At 45.8% G+C, this 16647-nt stretch overlaps 1 protein-coding gene across 4 annotated transcripts in view; it reads right to left on the reverse strand.

Moving 5' to 3' along the window:
- The window catches only part of LOC1271410 (uncharacterized), a 123227-nt gene that overhangs the window by 10526 nt on the left and 96054 nt on the right, over positions 1–16647 (reverse strand). For all 4 annotated transcript variants that reach the window (XM_061662015.1, XM_061662014.1, XM_061662013.1 and 1 more), the window contains exon 5: positions 6237–6284. In XM_061662015.1, coding sequence (XP_061517999.1) covers positions 6237–6284 — 48 coding nt within the window. The remainder of the gene's footprint in view (positions 1–6236; positions 6285–16647) is intronic.

The raw sequence follows: 16647 nt of genomic DNA on the forward strand, positions 1-16647 counted from the left end.
AATGAAGAAATGGTGAGAGCGGGAAACTCTCGGAGAAAGTTTTTTTTATGAGTCAAGAAAATGGAATATTTGTGAAAGAATTAAGGGGAAACACCCCCAATTAAAGCGGCAGGAGAGCTATGTAAACAATGGTCCTTCGTGCCGGATTGTGTTTGTAAAGCACTGTAGTTGAATGGTCCTTCGAACCGGATTTTATTGCAGCAATTAAGCAATGTAGTAATTAACGAACGGAAAAGGTTAAAAGCTTTTCATGAAATTTGTTTGAAAAATATTACAAATTATGCTTGCAATATTTATACATTTTATTATACCTTTTTTTAAATTAAAGTCAATTACTTTTGGCTATGCAAATGTAAGAGCATTATTCTTACCAACTCTCTCATATGCACCACCTTACGCTCTAGATTGCGCTCTCCTCTATTCCTATATGCTTTTCTTTCTCTCTCTCTCTCTCTCTCTACGTTTTATTTTGCGCAATGCTCTTGAAATGATCCAAGTAACCATGTTTAGGAAACCATAAATGTTACCCCATAAACGGTACAAGGTCTTGTGATACGTGTAGTAAGGTTTGACGCTGATTAACAAAATATCACACGTTGTTAGATAAGAAATGAAAAAAATAATAATAATAAAAGACAAATTCTAAATGCACTAAGACAAAAATAAAATTGCCTGAAAAACATGTTTTATCATTTTTTAACAGTTTGTTCTCAATGTACAACTCCTTTTGTTGATTGAGAATTAAAAAAAAATGCACTCCTTGTACGGGAAAATCGGATGATCATCCCCTTTAAACGTGCAAACAAATGTGATATGCAAAGGGGAAACACAAAATTGCGACTTCATCCTTTCCGGGCCATCCTGTGGCTTGTGCCCAGGAATGTGTGTCCTTTACCTTCCTAACTGGTACTTTCCAGTTCTTTGACCAGCGAGAGAATAATAAAAAAAAGAAGACCGTGATGATGAATATTTGATACCGTAAGAAGGCGAGAGAAGTATGAATTTTTATTGCAGCATTGATTTCCAGCCAGCTCTTCTTTAACACTTGGAGGAGAGCACACTCGGTGGTAGTAGCTCATTGATATTCATCACATCGAATCCTGGCTACTGCTACCCACCAGCCCGTGGTGGTGGCGGCTATTCTAAATCCTAACGCCCCCATATTCCATACTCCTTCTCTACTGCTGACCGCATCAAAAACTTACTTCCAAGAGCCGGAAAGAGAGAGAGAGAGAGTCCATGGGATGGTGATTTTTCTTTTGCATAAATTTTGAATAATAAACTCACCACTGTTTCAGCATAGTTGGGCAATCAAAAGGCAAAAGCCGTTCTGGCCAAACCTCGCCAACCGACTGACGGAGTGTGTGTGCGGCCCGAAAGGGACGAAACCAGGGCACAGATGCAGTCAGCCATAAAATTGTATTGTACGAAGTGTGAAAAGATTTAAATTCCCCCCACTTTCTTCCCTGAGCGCTGGTATGCAAACAGTACGTGGTTTGGCGGGCGCACCCGGAACTGACCGGATCAAACTTTGCTGAGTAGCCAGTGAGGGCCAGCCAGCTGCTACCCAGCAAACCCAAAAAAAAAGGGGTTACGCCAAAAATCATCCTCGTTTTGCTCCTTTATTTCCTCCCTCTCTCGAATAAGCGTCCCTTTTTTTGACGGCAAAAAGGGTGAAGGTGTGCGGGATTTGGTCCAGCTGGGTGCAGCAGATCTTCCAATAGTGGTGTGCCGATGATGGTACAAAATCCCATTAATTTTCTTTAAACTTGACCACGGATTGTCGGTGGCCGATTTGAGGGAGTAAAGAATAATCCTGTTTTACTGCACAGGCACACACACAGTGGAACGAAACTGACCTTAAACCCGCATACACACAGACACACACAGCCACAGAAGTGTTAAGCTGTTCATTTGATCCTGTGCATGTGAAAAATTTGAATTTTTCCCTAGTTTTTTGGGCATTGTCAAGGGTGAAAAATCGAGAGCTTTTCATGGTCCAAATGCAACCAAAAGAGGGGAGGACTTGAATTTTGACTGGAATTTTTGGGGAAGCAGAATATTACACGCTTAGGTGGAAAAATGGAATCACTTTTCACTGTCTCGTAATGGTAGGGTAGGGCGAGCTTCATTTTATCCTGCACGGTTAAATATGCCTGAAAATGCTCGATTTTGACTGCTCCAGGCATCCCACCCCCCAGTCACGTTTTGTGTATCATCCCCAGTGGGAAAGCGCGTGAACTGCGCCACACAAACCGCACCGCTAATTGGAACGATGCTTGCGCGCTGCATCGGTCGCATAAAATGATGCTTAAATATTGAACCGTAATGAAGAAAAATGATCTCTCCACACACACTATTGTAATTACAATTATTACACAACTCAATAACCCGCCGCGGAAAGGCGCAGCCTTTAAAGCCCGGTAGTAGGTAGCTTCCCTTCCCTTTCTTTTATTGCGATCGCCGCCGCCGCTGTGTGGCGTTTTACGAGCAGGAACAACATCAGAACCGTGCCGCGAGTGAAAGAGTCTGCTTTTCCCAGAATGTTTAATGGGCCGGCGAGCCCCCCCCCGGTCGATCGCCGGTCAGCGAAGGAAAAGCCCTGGTTAGTGATGGCGCTGGTGGGTTTGTGAAATTATTCTTCACTTTTTACTGCCAATTTATGCAGCAACTTCCATCCCCGTTACCAAAGTTCTGCGAATCGGCCCCGCGTAAACCATTATACCCGAACCCGTCCCCCGACACGCTGCAGAAAAATGGCAAAAATAAAAACCAACGAATCATCATCATTCGCGCGCGGCATGGTGGCGAAACAGAGGGTATCATTTGCAACGGTGGCGCCTGAGCTGAGCTCAGAGAGAGAGAACGAACGAACGAACGTCGTGATTTGTAATTTCAATTAAAACCATTTTTATTGCAATTAAATTACAGCCGCGCACACCGCCCGGAACCGCCATGTGCTTGCGCGGCACACCACAGCAGCGCGCATCCGTTGCACGTATAAAACCGAAAAAGTAGCAGCACTGCAAATCAAAATGGTGGTGGTAAGTGTGTGTGTGTGCATTAAAGGAAAAAAGGGTATCCGGCGGATAAGATGCAAAAAATGCGAAAAAGCAGCAGCAAACATAAATCTCGCGCTGCGTACACTGCGTCACTATGCTTGCGTACATCCACGTTTCGACGAGAGGCGCCCGCCTGCTTTGATGCTGAAGCGCGCCTGTGTGATTGGTCCAGAGACCGGGAAGATTTGTACAAGCCCTTTTTTGCATATTCAAATCACTCTCTCTCTATCTCTCTCAAGTTGTCCCCTTTTTCATTTTAAAATCCCTTCCGCCTTAAAAAAGGGAACTAACACGCGGTTAAAACATAATAAAGCCACTCAGCACTGAAGCTCGATGAAAGGGGGGAGAAGGTTCATTTTTAAGCATTATGCTCTAACAACGAATAGGAAGGCGCGCGACGAAAGTGGTTGTGTTTGATTAGGCTAATTACACTTCAACAGGTCGCCCTTTTTTGTGTGATGAAGGATCCTTTCCCTCTAAAGGGGTGAAATTTAAATATTTGGATTCAATCATCACAGCACAGCAAAAGGGGACGAAAGCAACACACATACGGCGCAATAAAAAAAGGATTCGATGATGCAAAACAGGATGAACAGGATGGCAAACACACACACACACGCAAACGAGGGGCGCACGAGAGAGGCCCAGGATGTCTCATTTGAATCGCACGAGAACAACCCCTTCATTGCTTTCGAGAGGGACTATGCATATATACACATGGACCGAAAAGGGTGCATTTGATGCATATTTAATATCCCTTTTCATTTGTGTTCGAACGGGGGTTGTGTGTGTGTAAAAAAGTAGGGAAATAACGTTGGGTAGCATTTTTTACATATACAATTCCGTTGAGTCCCTGTCGTCTCGACTAAAAAGAGGGATAGAAGCGCATGCATATAAAAAAGGGTTTTTTGTAGGGAATGGAAAACCTCTAATAAAATGAAGTCCTCTCCACAAACACCGCAAGATGAAAAGCCTTTGCTGTGGTGTGGGGCAAGAGAGAGAACGAGAGCCCAATAAATTAACCCTTCTTTTGAGATCTGACTCCACACTCCGAAGGTGCTGCAGAGTGTGTCCTTTTTTTGTGTGGTCACCCTTTTAATACAAGGATGGTATCGTTTTGTCGCATTAAAATAACGCACTTTATTACGCGATCGTGTGTGTGTGTGTGTGTGAATAATAAAAAAAAATAGCTAAAAGGGTGACACCTTGCCCCAACAGGTGAATAATTGAATCGGGAGGGTTATTTAAATATTTAATCAATTATCGTACCAACTAGAGAGAGAGAGAGAGGGGAAGGAAGGGGCGATGACAATGATTGTAATGTGAGGCCCATTTTATACTAGATTCAAAGGGGGAATGTATAGGTGATTGTTAAACAAAACGATTACAAGGTATGTAACCGAAGTGGGGTTCGTCGTCTGGTTGCATTTACTTTAATGTAATGATAGGAGGTGGGCTGTTTTTTTGTACTGTGAAATGGAAATCGCTTTTTTTGCTGGTTGGATTGGATGTGGATTATTCGTTCGATAGCCATTTTGGCGGTGGACAAACGAGTCCTTTTTATTGTTGTTTTGAGAAGGGATAACAAACACACACACGTAGAGCCGCATCTGCTGAACAGGTGTTTGTTTCCGTGCCAGGGCCGGGGCATCCTTTAACGGGATGGAAGGTGGAATTTCCAAAATTTCCCTTCCAACAACAACAAAAACCCTCTTTCTGCTTCAACAGAGACACACGTTCGATGAAACACAGGCAATACAAACATACGTGTGCCTTTACAGAGAGGATTGAGGTTAAGCAGCAGCACCAGCAAGAAGGGGCATCCAAAAACAACCAAAACGCAAAAGAAACAAAAAACATCCCTCCCCGACCAACCAAAAAATCTCAATCTACTTCACTCCTTTGTTAGACACGTGTCCCTGTTTTTGTGGCCAGCCAGGTAGTGGTGGCGTACGCGCGCTCTCTTGGAAACCCAGCAAAAGTCAAAGATTACGACGACGGTGAACCCTTTTTTCCCTCTTTTGCAGCTCCGAGTGACACGTTGGACCGAAAACTTTTATATTTATACTGCGAGGCGAGCTTTAAAGCAGAGCCGTACGGCCCCGATGCAGGACGACGGAATGCGGAGAGATGTCTTCACCGTTAGCTGCTTCCAACGGCAACAACGGCAACGCGCGAGTGAAGAGGAGCAACATAAGGATCGTAAAACTATTAACTAAGTGAGAAAATAAATCTTCCTGCGTTCGTGTCCCCGTGCCTGTCTGACTTTCTTGGCTCGTGCCGTCCCAAAGCAGACGACCCAAGGACGATCGTTCCTTCAGGAAGGTTCCCGAGTAAAAAGGGGTTCCCAAAACATTGAATGAAAGGGCGCACGCTTCTTGGAGGTTAACTTTTAATCGCTATAATCCTTACCCATCATCCTCTTGTATCAGAGACACACACACAGAGAGAGGGGCAGAGAGAGGGTCCCGCCAAGCTCTTGAGGATGTCTTGTGCAGGAATTAAAAAAACGGAAACATTAGGATAGTGACATCATCATCACAATAAGGCAAGAGCGACGAGGCATCCGATCTTCAAGCAGCTACCAACCCCGAAAAGAGATAATTCAAACGGGCATCGATCTACGGCTTTTCCTCCTCCTTTCTCCAGAAGGCGAACAGTAGGCTTTGGAACGGAAAAGGGGGAAAATTGAACGTAAAAAAAACCCTAAGCAACGCAGCCGCAGCAGCAACGATGCTAATGAAGTCGATAATCTTGGTCGTGTGTCGTCATCGGGCGCGCAATATCGGCAGCCAATCGGCGCTTGGGGAAGGAAGGTGTAGCCAAAAAAAGAAAGGGGTGAACTGCGCAATTGAGGCAAGCATAAAAAAACAGGAAAGGGGTGTTTGGAGTAGGTTACTTAACACAGTTGGTTAACAGCCAGACAAAAAAACCCTTTTTTCGAGATTAGGCTAATGAAATGGGTAGGGAACATGAGGCGCCCGGGAAATGGGATTCTGGTCGGACAAATCAATTGATTCGTACCACGTCCCGTGCGTACATAATTTGCCGCCACGCGCTACCGTTTGACGCGCAAAATGGTGGGATGCGCACCGCTCAGCCGATGATCAATCGATCACACATGGGCGAATCGTGCGAAGAGACGGGCGTAAAGAAGGGGTGAAGCAAACTTACCATGCGAACGGGGCGGAGTTGGTGATTTTGGTGTTTTTATGCTTAGATCTGTAACGAGAGCCAACAGGAAAAAGAGAATATTTTTTATTGGGAAACGAGCTACACAATTTCTATATATATTTTATGTTCGGTTCCATTTTTATGAACAATTTCAAAGCCAAACGGCGGACGACACATCGGGTGAATTATTTACATGTCCAGCCCACCACCAGGGATCGGCATCGTTATTGCAATAAATTAAAATGAAGGGGGAAACCGTGCTGGACACGACAGCGGCTCGTCCCTACTGTTCGAATGTCCTCGCGCTGCACATGTCAATATATTTTCATCACAGCATCACCGGGATGGCCCCTAAGCCGCTGGGATATATCGTGTTTTATACCCAAATGAAGAACGTCTAATGTCGGTTGGCATACGAACTGACACACACACACACACAGATACACATATAAGAAAAAGGCAGAGGCAACAACAGGCCGCGCGTTTGCGAGGGAGGATAATAAAGAGGGAAAAACTCGAAAAGAAGTGTTGAATTACCGGGCAGCGACCAGCCTGCCGAAAGCCTGCCCGCCGCCTCGAAGGTGGACACGACCGGTGTGCTGCGCCCTTGCCACACCATCTGCACCACATCGACTGTGTGTGTGTGTTTCTGTGTGCTGGTGACAGTATTAGGGCGCTATTATTTATACCCCCGCGTGTGCCACAGCCACCACCATCGGCTGGTCAAGCTAGGAAAGGACGGATGGACGGAGAAGAAAGAACCAGCACCGGGGCCCCGTGAGATGAAAGCAATCCTCTCGTAAACAGGATTCGTATACACACACAGGGTTGTCGAGACGTGTCCATCGATATTTTATATCGGCAAATTCGTATGTATCCCGGTGCTTTGTGGTGCCCTCCGGGGAATTCGGCGGGTCAGTTTGCTCAGCCCCTGAGCGCAACACACACAGTCGCCACGCCAGCTCAGTGTTGTTGGCGTTATTGTTCCCAGAGGGATTTTAAACTTTTGGCCGGACAGCGTAGCATCCTCTCTCTCTCGCTCAATTCCATCATTGCACGCATCACAACCCCTAATAAATAATTGCCAAAAGTGACGTGCCCGTTCCTGAAATCCATACAAGGGGTCACTCGTGTACCACACTCGGGGTTGGAAGCGGCAGAAAGGTTCGCCGCTTCATGTCGTCGACGTCTAAATATTTTTATGCAAATTGGTGATGCGGTTTTGGGATAGAAGGGGAATTGCTCGCAAAATAACACACACACACTGGCCATGACAAATTCGGGGCCATCGCATACACTTTTGACCTCGTTGGCGGCTCGTTTACGCAAAGGGGATGCAGCAGCAGAACCACCTTTGCTGCGCATACAATCGAAGGGCGAATCCCCGGGAGGGGAGATTACAGTTTAATTAATTATGGATGGATTGTGATGGTGAAATGCACTCCTGGTGTCCTGTCCCTAGGTGTGTGAGAGTTGTTAAAAAAAAACTGGACAGTGTGTGTGAGTGTGTCTCCTTTTTTATGCTTCTCGATAAAAAATGCTCATAAAATCGATTGGCACAGGCACAGGAGGAGGATTTGCCATTTATGCAAAGTCATGTCAGGGGGAAGCGCGTGAAAGGTTGTCATTGTAGCTTCGCTTTGCTTTCCAACAAAAATACCAGCATATTTTCTGCACATTGGCATATTGTCGAAGGGACAAAACAGAAAACAGTTATACGGTTCGATTTGTTTTTTTTTGTTTCGTTCGGAGGTTATTTGCACAAAAAGGCAAATAAAAGAAACAACAACAGCAGGAGAGAGAGCAAAAAAAAAAACGAACTGCTGCTGCATTAAACGGTTTCCTGTTCAACCTTTTAGGATCAGTGTTGATAATTTATTTGCTGCCACCAAGACCCAGAGAACCAGTCCCTTATTATTCACTCACGCTGGGAATTCATCACTTTGCATGCGCAGCAGCACCTTTCGAGCGAGAACGGAAAAAGCAGCAGCACACCACGCTGCCATGGCGACCGTTTGCCATTTGAATATTGCTCTCTCCGTGTGTGTAACCTGTGCATGTATGTGTGTGTGTGTGTGTGTGAGAGTAATGGTAAGAAAAACGAAGAAACGCAAAATGCAACGGGAAAGAGCAATTTCCCTGTTTCCCATTTTACTCCCCCCATGGTGCTGCGTCCAAATCGGCAGCGCAATGCTCACGTTGCTTGCGCGCGCGCGCCCTCCCCTTCGGTGCGCCTTTTGTTTATGCAAATCAGCATGTGATTTTCCACCCTTACCCTCCGCTTCCAGGTCCAGGTGCATATCTCGTTTGACGCGTTTGCGTCGATAAGCGTTAAATGAGCCCAACTCGTGAGGGCAAAACACTGGCCACAAGCGAGAACCGCAAGGTGCAAATCGGGTTTGCCGGTGGCTCTTTCCATTTCTGTGGGAAGAAGAAGCAACCCAACAGTAAGAGCAGCAGTGCCTACTTTTCGTTTTTCCCATTTGCCTATTTTTGCCAAATATAGTTTTCCGCAAGAGAAGAGACAGCGGGCAAAGAACCATCTGCAGCTAATGAGCTTTACATTTACATTGGAAATGAGTTCGGAACGGTTGGAGTGGACAGTGCTGGGGTAGGGGAAGTCCGAAACGTCATTCAATCTTTGAAACCCTTTCCGGTTTGTGCGTTGCGAGCAAATCAAGCACCATTTTCATCCACCTTTATGTGCGTGTGCGTGGTGCTGGTAAAGCTAATCTTTTTCCCACTGGCGATAAGCAGCCCCGAGCCGCTCGATTTTTGCATTTTTGGTTGCGGTTTTCCGGCCTGTAAAATCGTCAAGAACAAGTTCTGGTGGTCTTCTCACTCATTTTCTACCACCCAGTTTTATGATGAATACTCGTCCCAATTATGGCGGGGGCAGCATTTTGCAGCGGCGATGACTTCGCTCCCATGATGTTTGGGCTCATTAGCCAAATTTAATTAATTACGCCGATCGTCACTGGCCCCGGTTGTTTCGGTGGTAGTAAAAACAGTAAATAAAAATGTATAAAAACAACTCCTCCCCCCTAAACACACGCACACACCCTGCTAGAAGTGGGCAAACGTTTTAAATAATTAGAACCCATCTTCCAAAGCAACGGAGCTGTGTTTTAGTTCTGTAGCGTCCTTGAGTTTACCCTGCCCAATTAGTATTAGTTTCGCGATGGGCCGTTGCGACTTCTAATTTGCGTTACCTCTCCCTGTGGGGCTGATTTGTGTGACGACGAAATGCTACCCCCTCCCCATTAATCAGCCCGATTTATGCCAATTTCTTTTCTAAGCATAATTGACCGCACAGGCAACGCTAACAACACGTGTGACGACGAACTTCGTTAGAGCAAACAAGAACGCAGAAGAAAACAAAAATACACAAATCAACACCTGGAGGAGGCATTGCACTATTTTTTTGCCAAACGGTTCCCGCAATTTGCACCACCTCAACCACAAAGGGAATGAGAGAGAGAGAGAAGGAGAAAACAAGAGAGAGAGAGAGAGAGAGAGAGAGAAATAGCCAGCTTGACGGTGAGAAATCCCTTCCAACGAGGACGAACCGATCGCTCTCGGCCGACTCGATTGCTGCACCATCACACCTTAGCAACCGCAAATCGTTAGCGCTTTTCTTCGCCCTAACCCTCGCCGCAAACCTCCCATTCATTGCCCCCGTGCACCACCTGCAGTTCTAGTTATGCATATGTGCACGCACTTCCCGTGCAAAACTCTTTGTTGAAGGCTGATCCGTAACACACCGTTTGCGCACCGAAATGCGCAGCGAAGCTTGGTAAGCAAATTTTCCACCCTTCCGCACCCCCCCCCCCACGACACCACACCACCAAAACGGCTCCGAAGGGCTCACTCATTTGTATGTAATTCTTTTTGACTGCAATTAGGCGCTTCAATAATCCTTTTAATGTGCGTTTGCGCAAACCGCGGGCGCATGCATTTCTTCCCCACTAGTTTTTTTTTTGTGCAAAACACACTCACACACACACATACAGACAGACAGACACACACACACACAACCGAAGCCGCAGCCACGCTGGTGCACCGGCTTCGTAATTATTATAATTAAAATAAAGTGAATAATAATTAATTAATGGGTTTTTCGTTTTGCACGCTGCCGTGCTAATGATCTAGAAAAGGGGTGGAAAGAGTGACGGGGAGCTCGAATGGGTGCCTCTCGCTCCCCACTGCATGGCCATCTCCCTCCTCTCCTCAACCAAACGGTGTTACTACAATTGGCGTTGTTGGCGTCTGTTTGTTTGCTGTGCTGGGCTTCTCTGTGGCTTCAGTGCGCCAGTGCAAGGTGCTCGGTTGCATCGGAAACTATGCGCTCGTTGAAAGGGGGGGGGGGGGGGGAAGGGAGCGTGCAGGCTGCTTCAAATGACTGACACACGTGGAATGTAAAATAATCGAGCCGCTGTCAAAATGGTTTAAGTTGCAAAGCGCCAAAAATAAGGTTGTTGCTTCTTTTTTCAGGTGGAGGAAAGTGAAATGGGAAAATCAGTATTAGCACCCAGAAAAAAGGGTCCTAACAAGCACCATCCTGTACCTGCTGGTGCACCGTGCAAAGGCAGGAAATGGGTTCGGTTGATCAAGAGCAATTTCGGGATAAACGCGATAAGGATCGGCCCGATCCGAGTCATCCCACCCGAGGGGCAAGCAGCAAAGGAAAGGATTTAACAACACACGGAAAGGGAAACGCACTGAAGTGGATGAAATTTCATCTTTCCATTTAGATGAGAGGGAAATTAGATGAGCCTCAAAAATGGATGGAGGAAAACTACAACAAAAGTGAAGCAAAAAAAAGCTGTAAAATCATGTCGCTTCTCCAGCCCAGCGATAGTGATCTCGAGTGAGAGAGCCCTGATCCTTGCTGCTGCTGTCTCGCGATGGTTTGTAAGGGTTGTTTTTGGGGGAGTGATCGCTTGCGCTTGCGAACAACAACCCGATCGATCAATCGATTCCTGGGACGGACGGACGGAGAGCAAAAATTTGCCTAGCAAAACAGGCGCGTCCGGCGGCGGCGGCGGCCCTTTCGTTGTTGGTGGGAGAATGCCTGCAGCGACGAACCCCGAAAGGCATGGCGAGTCCTTCGCAAAACTAAAAAAGCAAATCGTGTTTGTGTAAGGATCGAAGCAAGAACAAGAAGAAGCGGAGAAGAAGGTGTGTGTGTGTTTTTTCTTCTTCACCAACTATTCCTCTCCTATGCTGCTTTTTATGCTCGGTTTTTGATGCACACCTTTACCTGTGTGGCTGCATGCAGGATGTGCGAAGGTGTGTGGATTGAAAAAGAGAGAGAGAGAGGGAGTGGAATCGAACAGGAAGCAAAACCGTATCGATAGGCGATAGAGATGCGTTTTTGGGAAACGATTTTTCATGCTGTTCTGTGCAATGGCGCAAAAAAAAAAATGGGCATAGAAGGCAGAAATAATAAAAATAAAAATCAACCTTTTTCTCCCTCACAAAAGCGCTATGGATTTCGGTACCAGCTTGTTGTTTCTTTTCTTTCGCTTTTTTTTCGTTGGTGTGCTGTACAATTTTTCTTCAATTCCAAGGACAAGGCGATGGCGGTGGTGGCACGGTGGTGTGTTGTGTATGTATGGATAATAACCGACCTCGGACCTCGAAATCTCGTCTTCCACCTCGGCAAGGTAGGAGGAAAATGAAGAAGACGAACAACGCACTAAACAACAACAAAAAGAAGGAAAAAGGTTACGCATATCTGTGTCCTGCAGCGTGCAGTGCTCTCGCTGTCTCGACCGTGGACACATTGCGTTTCCTTCTTCTAAGGCTTTTTTTTTGTTTCGTCTAGGACAGAAAAGTGCATTATTTGCGTTTCATTGGATGTATTGATTGAGCGCATAGGGAAGATTCAACCATTGCTAAGAGAGGGGGAGAAATAGTGTGTCTTTGTGGAACGATCTGGTGCTTTCGCTTATTGTTACTTTGATATAGAAGACGATAAATTACCAGAAAGGTATGGTATGTAGAGCAGCAGCAGCAGCTCTTTTGTGGAATGAATGGGAAAAGGAAATAATTTTTTTTGTCATGCGGAAAATAATACACAAATTTGAAGGAAGGAAGATGAAGGAAGAAGAACAAATTTGATCTAACACACTGTTTTAGTAGAAAAATGAATAAATCTCAATTCAGTTACATTGAACCAGCCTTTCACAAACGCAAAAAATGGGATAAAAAGCCCCAGAAAACACTTACTTAAATAATACTTAATTCAGTAATAATGTCAATTTGGAGTCTTTAGGTGGTCTAAAACGTAACTTTAAGACGAAGACAGTGATTGACTCTAACAGTTGTATTTATCTAGCGCTCTTGAAACCTAATTATTGGACATTTGCAAAGATACAGTGAAAACAACCTATTATTCAACTTTTTTTTGGGGGCTTATTCTTCAAAATGTATAAACACTAAAATAATACTTTTCTAACACACCACTCCCCCCCCCCTAAAAGCCATTATTACATCTTGATCTATACACCTTCACGGTCTTAAAAACCTTGATGGTCAAGTGTCTAATCCCTACTCTAGGTTTGAACCTAATATAGCACACACCATGATTCATAACTGCGCGTTAACGACTACACCACAGTGTCGATCGACAAGTCGGCCGATTAAAGCGCTACTTAACCATTCAAAACTGCCCAATAATCGACCCAATAATCTTTCCCTTGCTATGCGCGCACAGGGGGGCGATTATTTGCGTCTTGATAAATTGCATACGCTTTCGAAACAAACACTCAAAGGAACTAGGGCTTATTAGGGGCCCTTTTCCCCCCCCCTTTTCCATCTACAATGCCCCCAGGTTTCGTAATCTTTAGGTAGGTTTATCGCTCGGCTCGCGCGCGAGCTATTTAGTTGCAAACCGTGTCACACAAACATCGGTCGTCGGTCTATCGATGTATCGGGCTGGTGGAGGAGCGCACCTTATCGGCCCTATTGCACCTTCCGCACTGCCAGCGGCTCTTATCGTGCATGTATAGCGCAAGAGCGCTCACGCCAAACGAAGGAAATGTGTCACGGCGTTATAAAAAAAAGTGACAGCAGCTAAAATCGCGCGGAAAGTAAACCCCTTGGATAGAAGAAAGTATCTCCGCACGCTCCCCTCAGAACGACCCGAAAGAAAGACACTTACATCGTTGCGTAGGGGACGGCGTACGCAGCAGCTCCCGTTTGGCGGAATGGTTGTTGTTGTCCTCCCGGTGGTCGGACCGGTGGTCGCGCTGCTCCCGGGCCCAGGACCGCACCTTCGACAGGACCATGCTGGTGGCGGTCTGCGGTTCACTGAGGTGGCTCGAGTTGGACGGTAACAATAACATATCACAGTGTGCGACGGCGGTGGCGCTGCTGCCGTTGCTGCTGCTGCTGCTGCTGCTGCTGCTGACACGGCGACACCTGCGTAGCTTGTGCGGCGGCCGTCGTTGCTCGTCGTTTGCCGCAATTTTGTCCTCTGTGCACCACCACCCGTGTGTGCACCGAGCAGTGTTTGACACTTGGCAAAAACAGGGGACACACACACACGCACGCACACAGCAACTGGATCACAATTTGTTTATGAAGAAATTGTACAAAGAAAGGTACCCCACAACACACCACATCACATCTCGAAACCCAAAATGCTTGCTTTCTTTTGCTATGGTTTTGGCACGTTCAAAGCATTTCTTTGGGGAGGCTCAGAACGGCACGGCCCACTTGCAAGACGGAATGTGGAACAGACAAACACGCCACATACGATGCGCAATGTGCCTTGGAGCAAAACCGATTGATACCCCTTGATTTTTGGTGTGTTTTTCACTTCACTCGAACTGGCGCCCCCGCGCGGAGAGTATTTTTCAAATTATTAAATTCTTTTCGCTTTATAAAATGCTTCTTTTCCGTTTTTTTTGCAAATTATGCACACATCACGCGCTTTTCACAATCACACACAACACACAATCAAACAGCCCGCAGTAACACCCGGTCGGTGCGCTGTTCCTACTGCCTGCCTGCTACTACTATTTACGACGAACTGTACGTCACTGTGAGGTGGAGGTGCCACACGCATCCGCACTGTTGGAGTGGTAAAGGAGATCTGATTTTTTCACCACTATCACTATGTTGTGGTCGTCGTCGTCGCTGCGAGCATGTGGGGGCCCTTCTGCGCTCTCTAGGTGTGTGTGTGTAGACTGCACACAACCACACACAGAGAAGGGCGCACACGTACAGTGCGCTTGAATGCGCATGTTGTGCTAGGGAGCGCGCGCACGAGAAGGAGCAAGAGAGAGAGAGAGAGCGCGTGCGAGTGTGTGTTGGTGTGCGTCTTGAGCAATGGACAAATATGGAGGGGAAAAAGCATAAATTAAAGCAGCCGGTTGTCTCGCTCGCTCGCACGGCTCGAGCGAACGGTTGCGTGTGCCTCCACTCTAGCACGCTTGGCAGCGCTGCATTCACACACATTGACAGCAGAGGCACGTACACACACACAGCGAGAGCGTTTTACAGTGCAGCGCTGAAGGGTGACGATGTTGTGACGTGCAGCGCGCGAACTGGAGAGTGGGGAACAATGTTTAAAAAATAGGCGGAGACTATTTAAATTAGTTTTTTAGTATTTCATTTTGCTTCTTTGCTTTTTATGGTTTTGCTTGTGCGCTTTTGTTTTGTGAAGCTGTTTTTCTCTTCTTAGTGTCTTAGCTTGCTATGTTTCATAGTGACAGGGATCTTATGCTGTGCGTAGCTTCGAAAAGCAGTTTGACAGTATTTTAAAATGTTTTTTTTTGTTATTTCCTTATGTTCGTTGTATGTCATTGTAGCAAAAATGTACTATTTTGAGCATTCTACTGGAATGATATGCGCCATTAAATGGTTTCAACTTCATTTTAAAGTATTTAAAATTCTTGTAAATATTCTTTTGTAAAAAATATAAATTGAAAACCATTTTCTACCGCCAAAAAAGCGTTCATCCCACTACAGTAGCTGTTAAATTGAAAGGATAGAGTTTCTTGCTATCTGGCCACTTCTTCGCATCCCACCGCGATCAAGATCCGAACAGGTACGGGTGGCGGTGGAATGCATTCTGTCCCTCGATGCGAACCCTTGTCCCTTTCTTTTCTATTACTATTATTATTATTTTGCTTTCGTTCGGTGCAATCAAGGGTCCTACACTTGGATTTGGCCACACGGGCGAGTAAGAAGGTGCAGACACGAATAATCGTCCTCAAATGCATACACACACACACACACACACACACACACACACACACACACACACACAGATCTCTATTGCTTGCACCATTGATGCGCTGTTTGCTGTGTCGCACTGATTGCACTTTGAAGCGGTCCGAAATTGCATAAGGTAATTTTGCTGTGTGCGATGTTGCGATAGAGGCGAATGATTCTTTTCTCTCTCTCTCTAGCTCTCGCTTCGGGGTGCTCCTTAACGATCCTTCGCTAGTGGAAAAGAACGGACGTGAAGGTAGGAAGGAAAAATAGCGCACACACAAGAAAACCCACACCCTTGTTAAGGGTCTAGGTTCGGCGATCGATTTTTTCTTTTTTCGTTTCAAAAAATCGTAAAATCAAACAAAAAATGAAAATGCAATTGGGGTTGCAGCTTCGGTGCGTGTATGAACTGATTTTTTTTCCTTTTTTTTGTTCTTGGGTGTAATGCGTGTGTTTTGTTGTTGTTGTTGCTTCTTCTCTGCCTATTTCCACTGCTTCTTGCGCGCTGCATTTCGGTGCCACCGTAATCGTGGCATTTTTCTTGGATTTGCCGCCGTTTTTTCACCCAAAAAAACCTCCGTACATTGCGCTGTTGTATCCCCGCCGATTGGTATTTGGGGTGTTGGTTGTAACGAGCGTACAGCGATCGTTGCCGCTTGTGTATGTGTACGTGCGGTTTTTTTTCTCTTCTTCGCTTGGTAGTGGAAAAATTGCCAAAAAATCTATTCACCGGTAGGAAATTCTCACGCTAGAAGAAATGAGAGGATTTTGATGTTTTTTCACCCAAAAAAATAAAACCCAGAGGCAAAGGGAACGGTTACGCGCAACGACCGTTGCCGCTGGTAATGCAATCTTCGAGGAGCATTTGCTGGAAGAGGCATTCGCTAGACAAGGTGTAGAAAATTGCCAAATTGCTTGGGTATTGAGTGTGCGCGGTGGTGTGAGCGGCGGAGAGCGGGAGCTTCCTAACGGACAAAAATCTTTTAATGCCCTTTTGTTTTCGTGTTTTTTCTCGCAAAAAAAAATCTCCACCCTTCTTGGAGATGTAATTTGATTTATCGTAAGAAACGCACCGTCATAAGCGCTTAAGCGGTCGACGCTGGGTGCACTTTAAATATTGATTGCCAATCGATTCGGGTGAAGATTTAAATGACAGACAGAGGTGTTCTTTTCTTTTTTT

This window comes from Anopheles gambiae, chromosome 3 (genome assembly GCF_943734735.2).
Source record: "Anopheles gambiae chromosome 3, idAnoGambNW_F1_1, whole genome shotgun sequence".
Classification (NCBI taxonomy): Eukaryota; Metazoa; Arthropoda; class Insecta; order Diptera; family Culicidae; genus Anopheles; species Anopheles gambiae.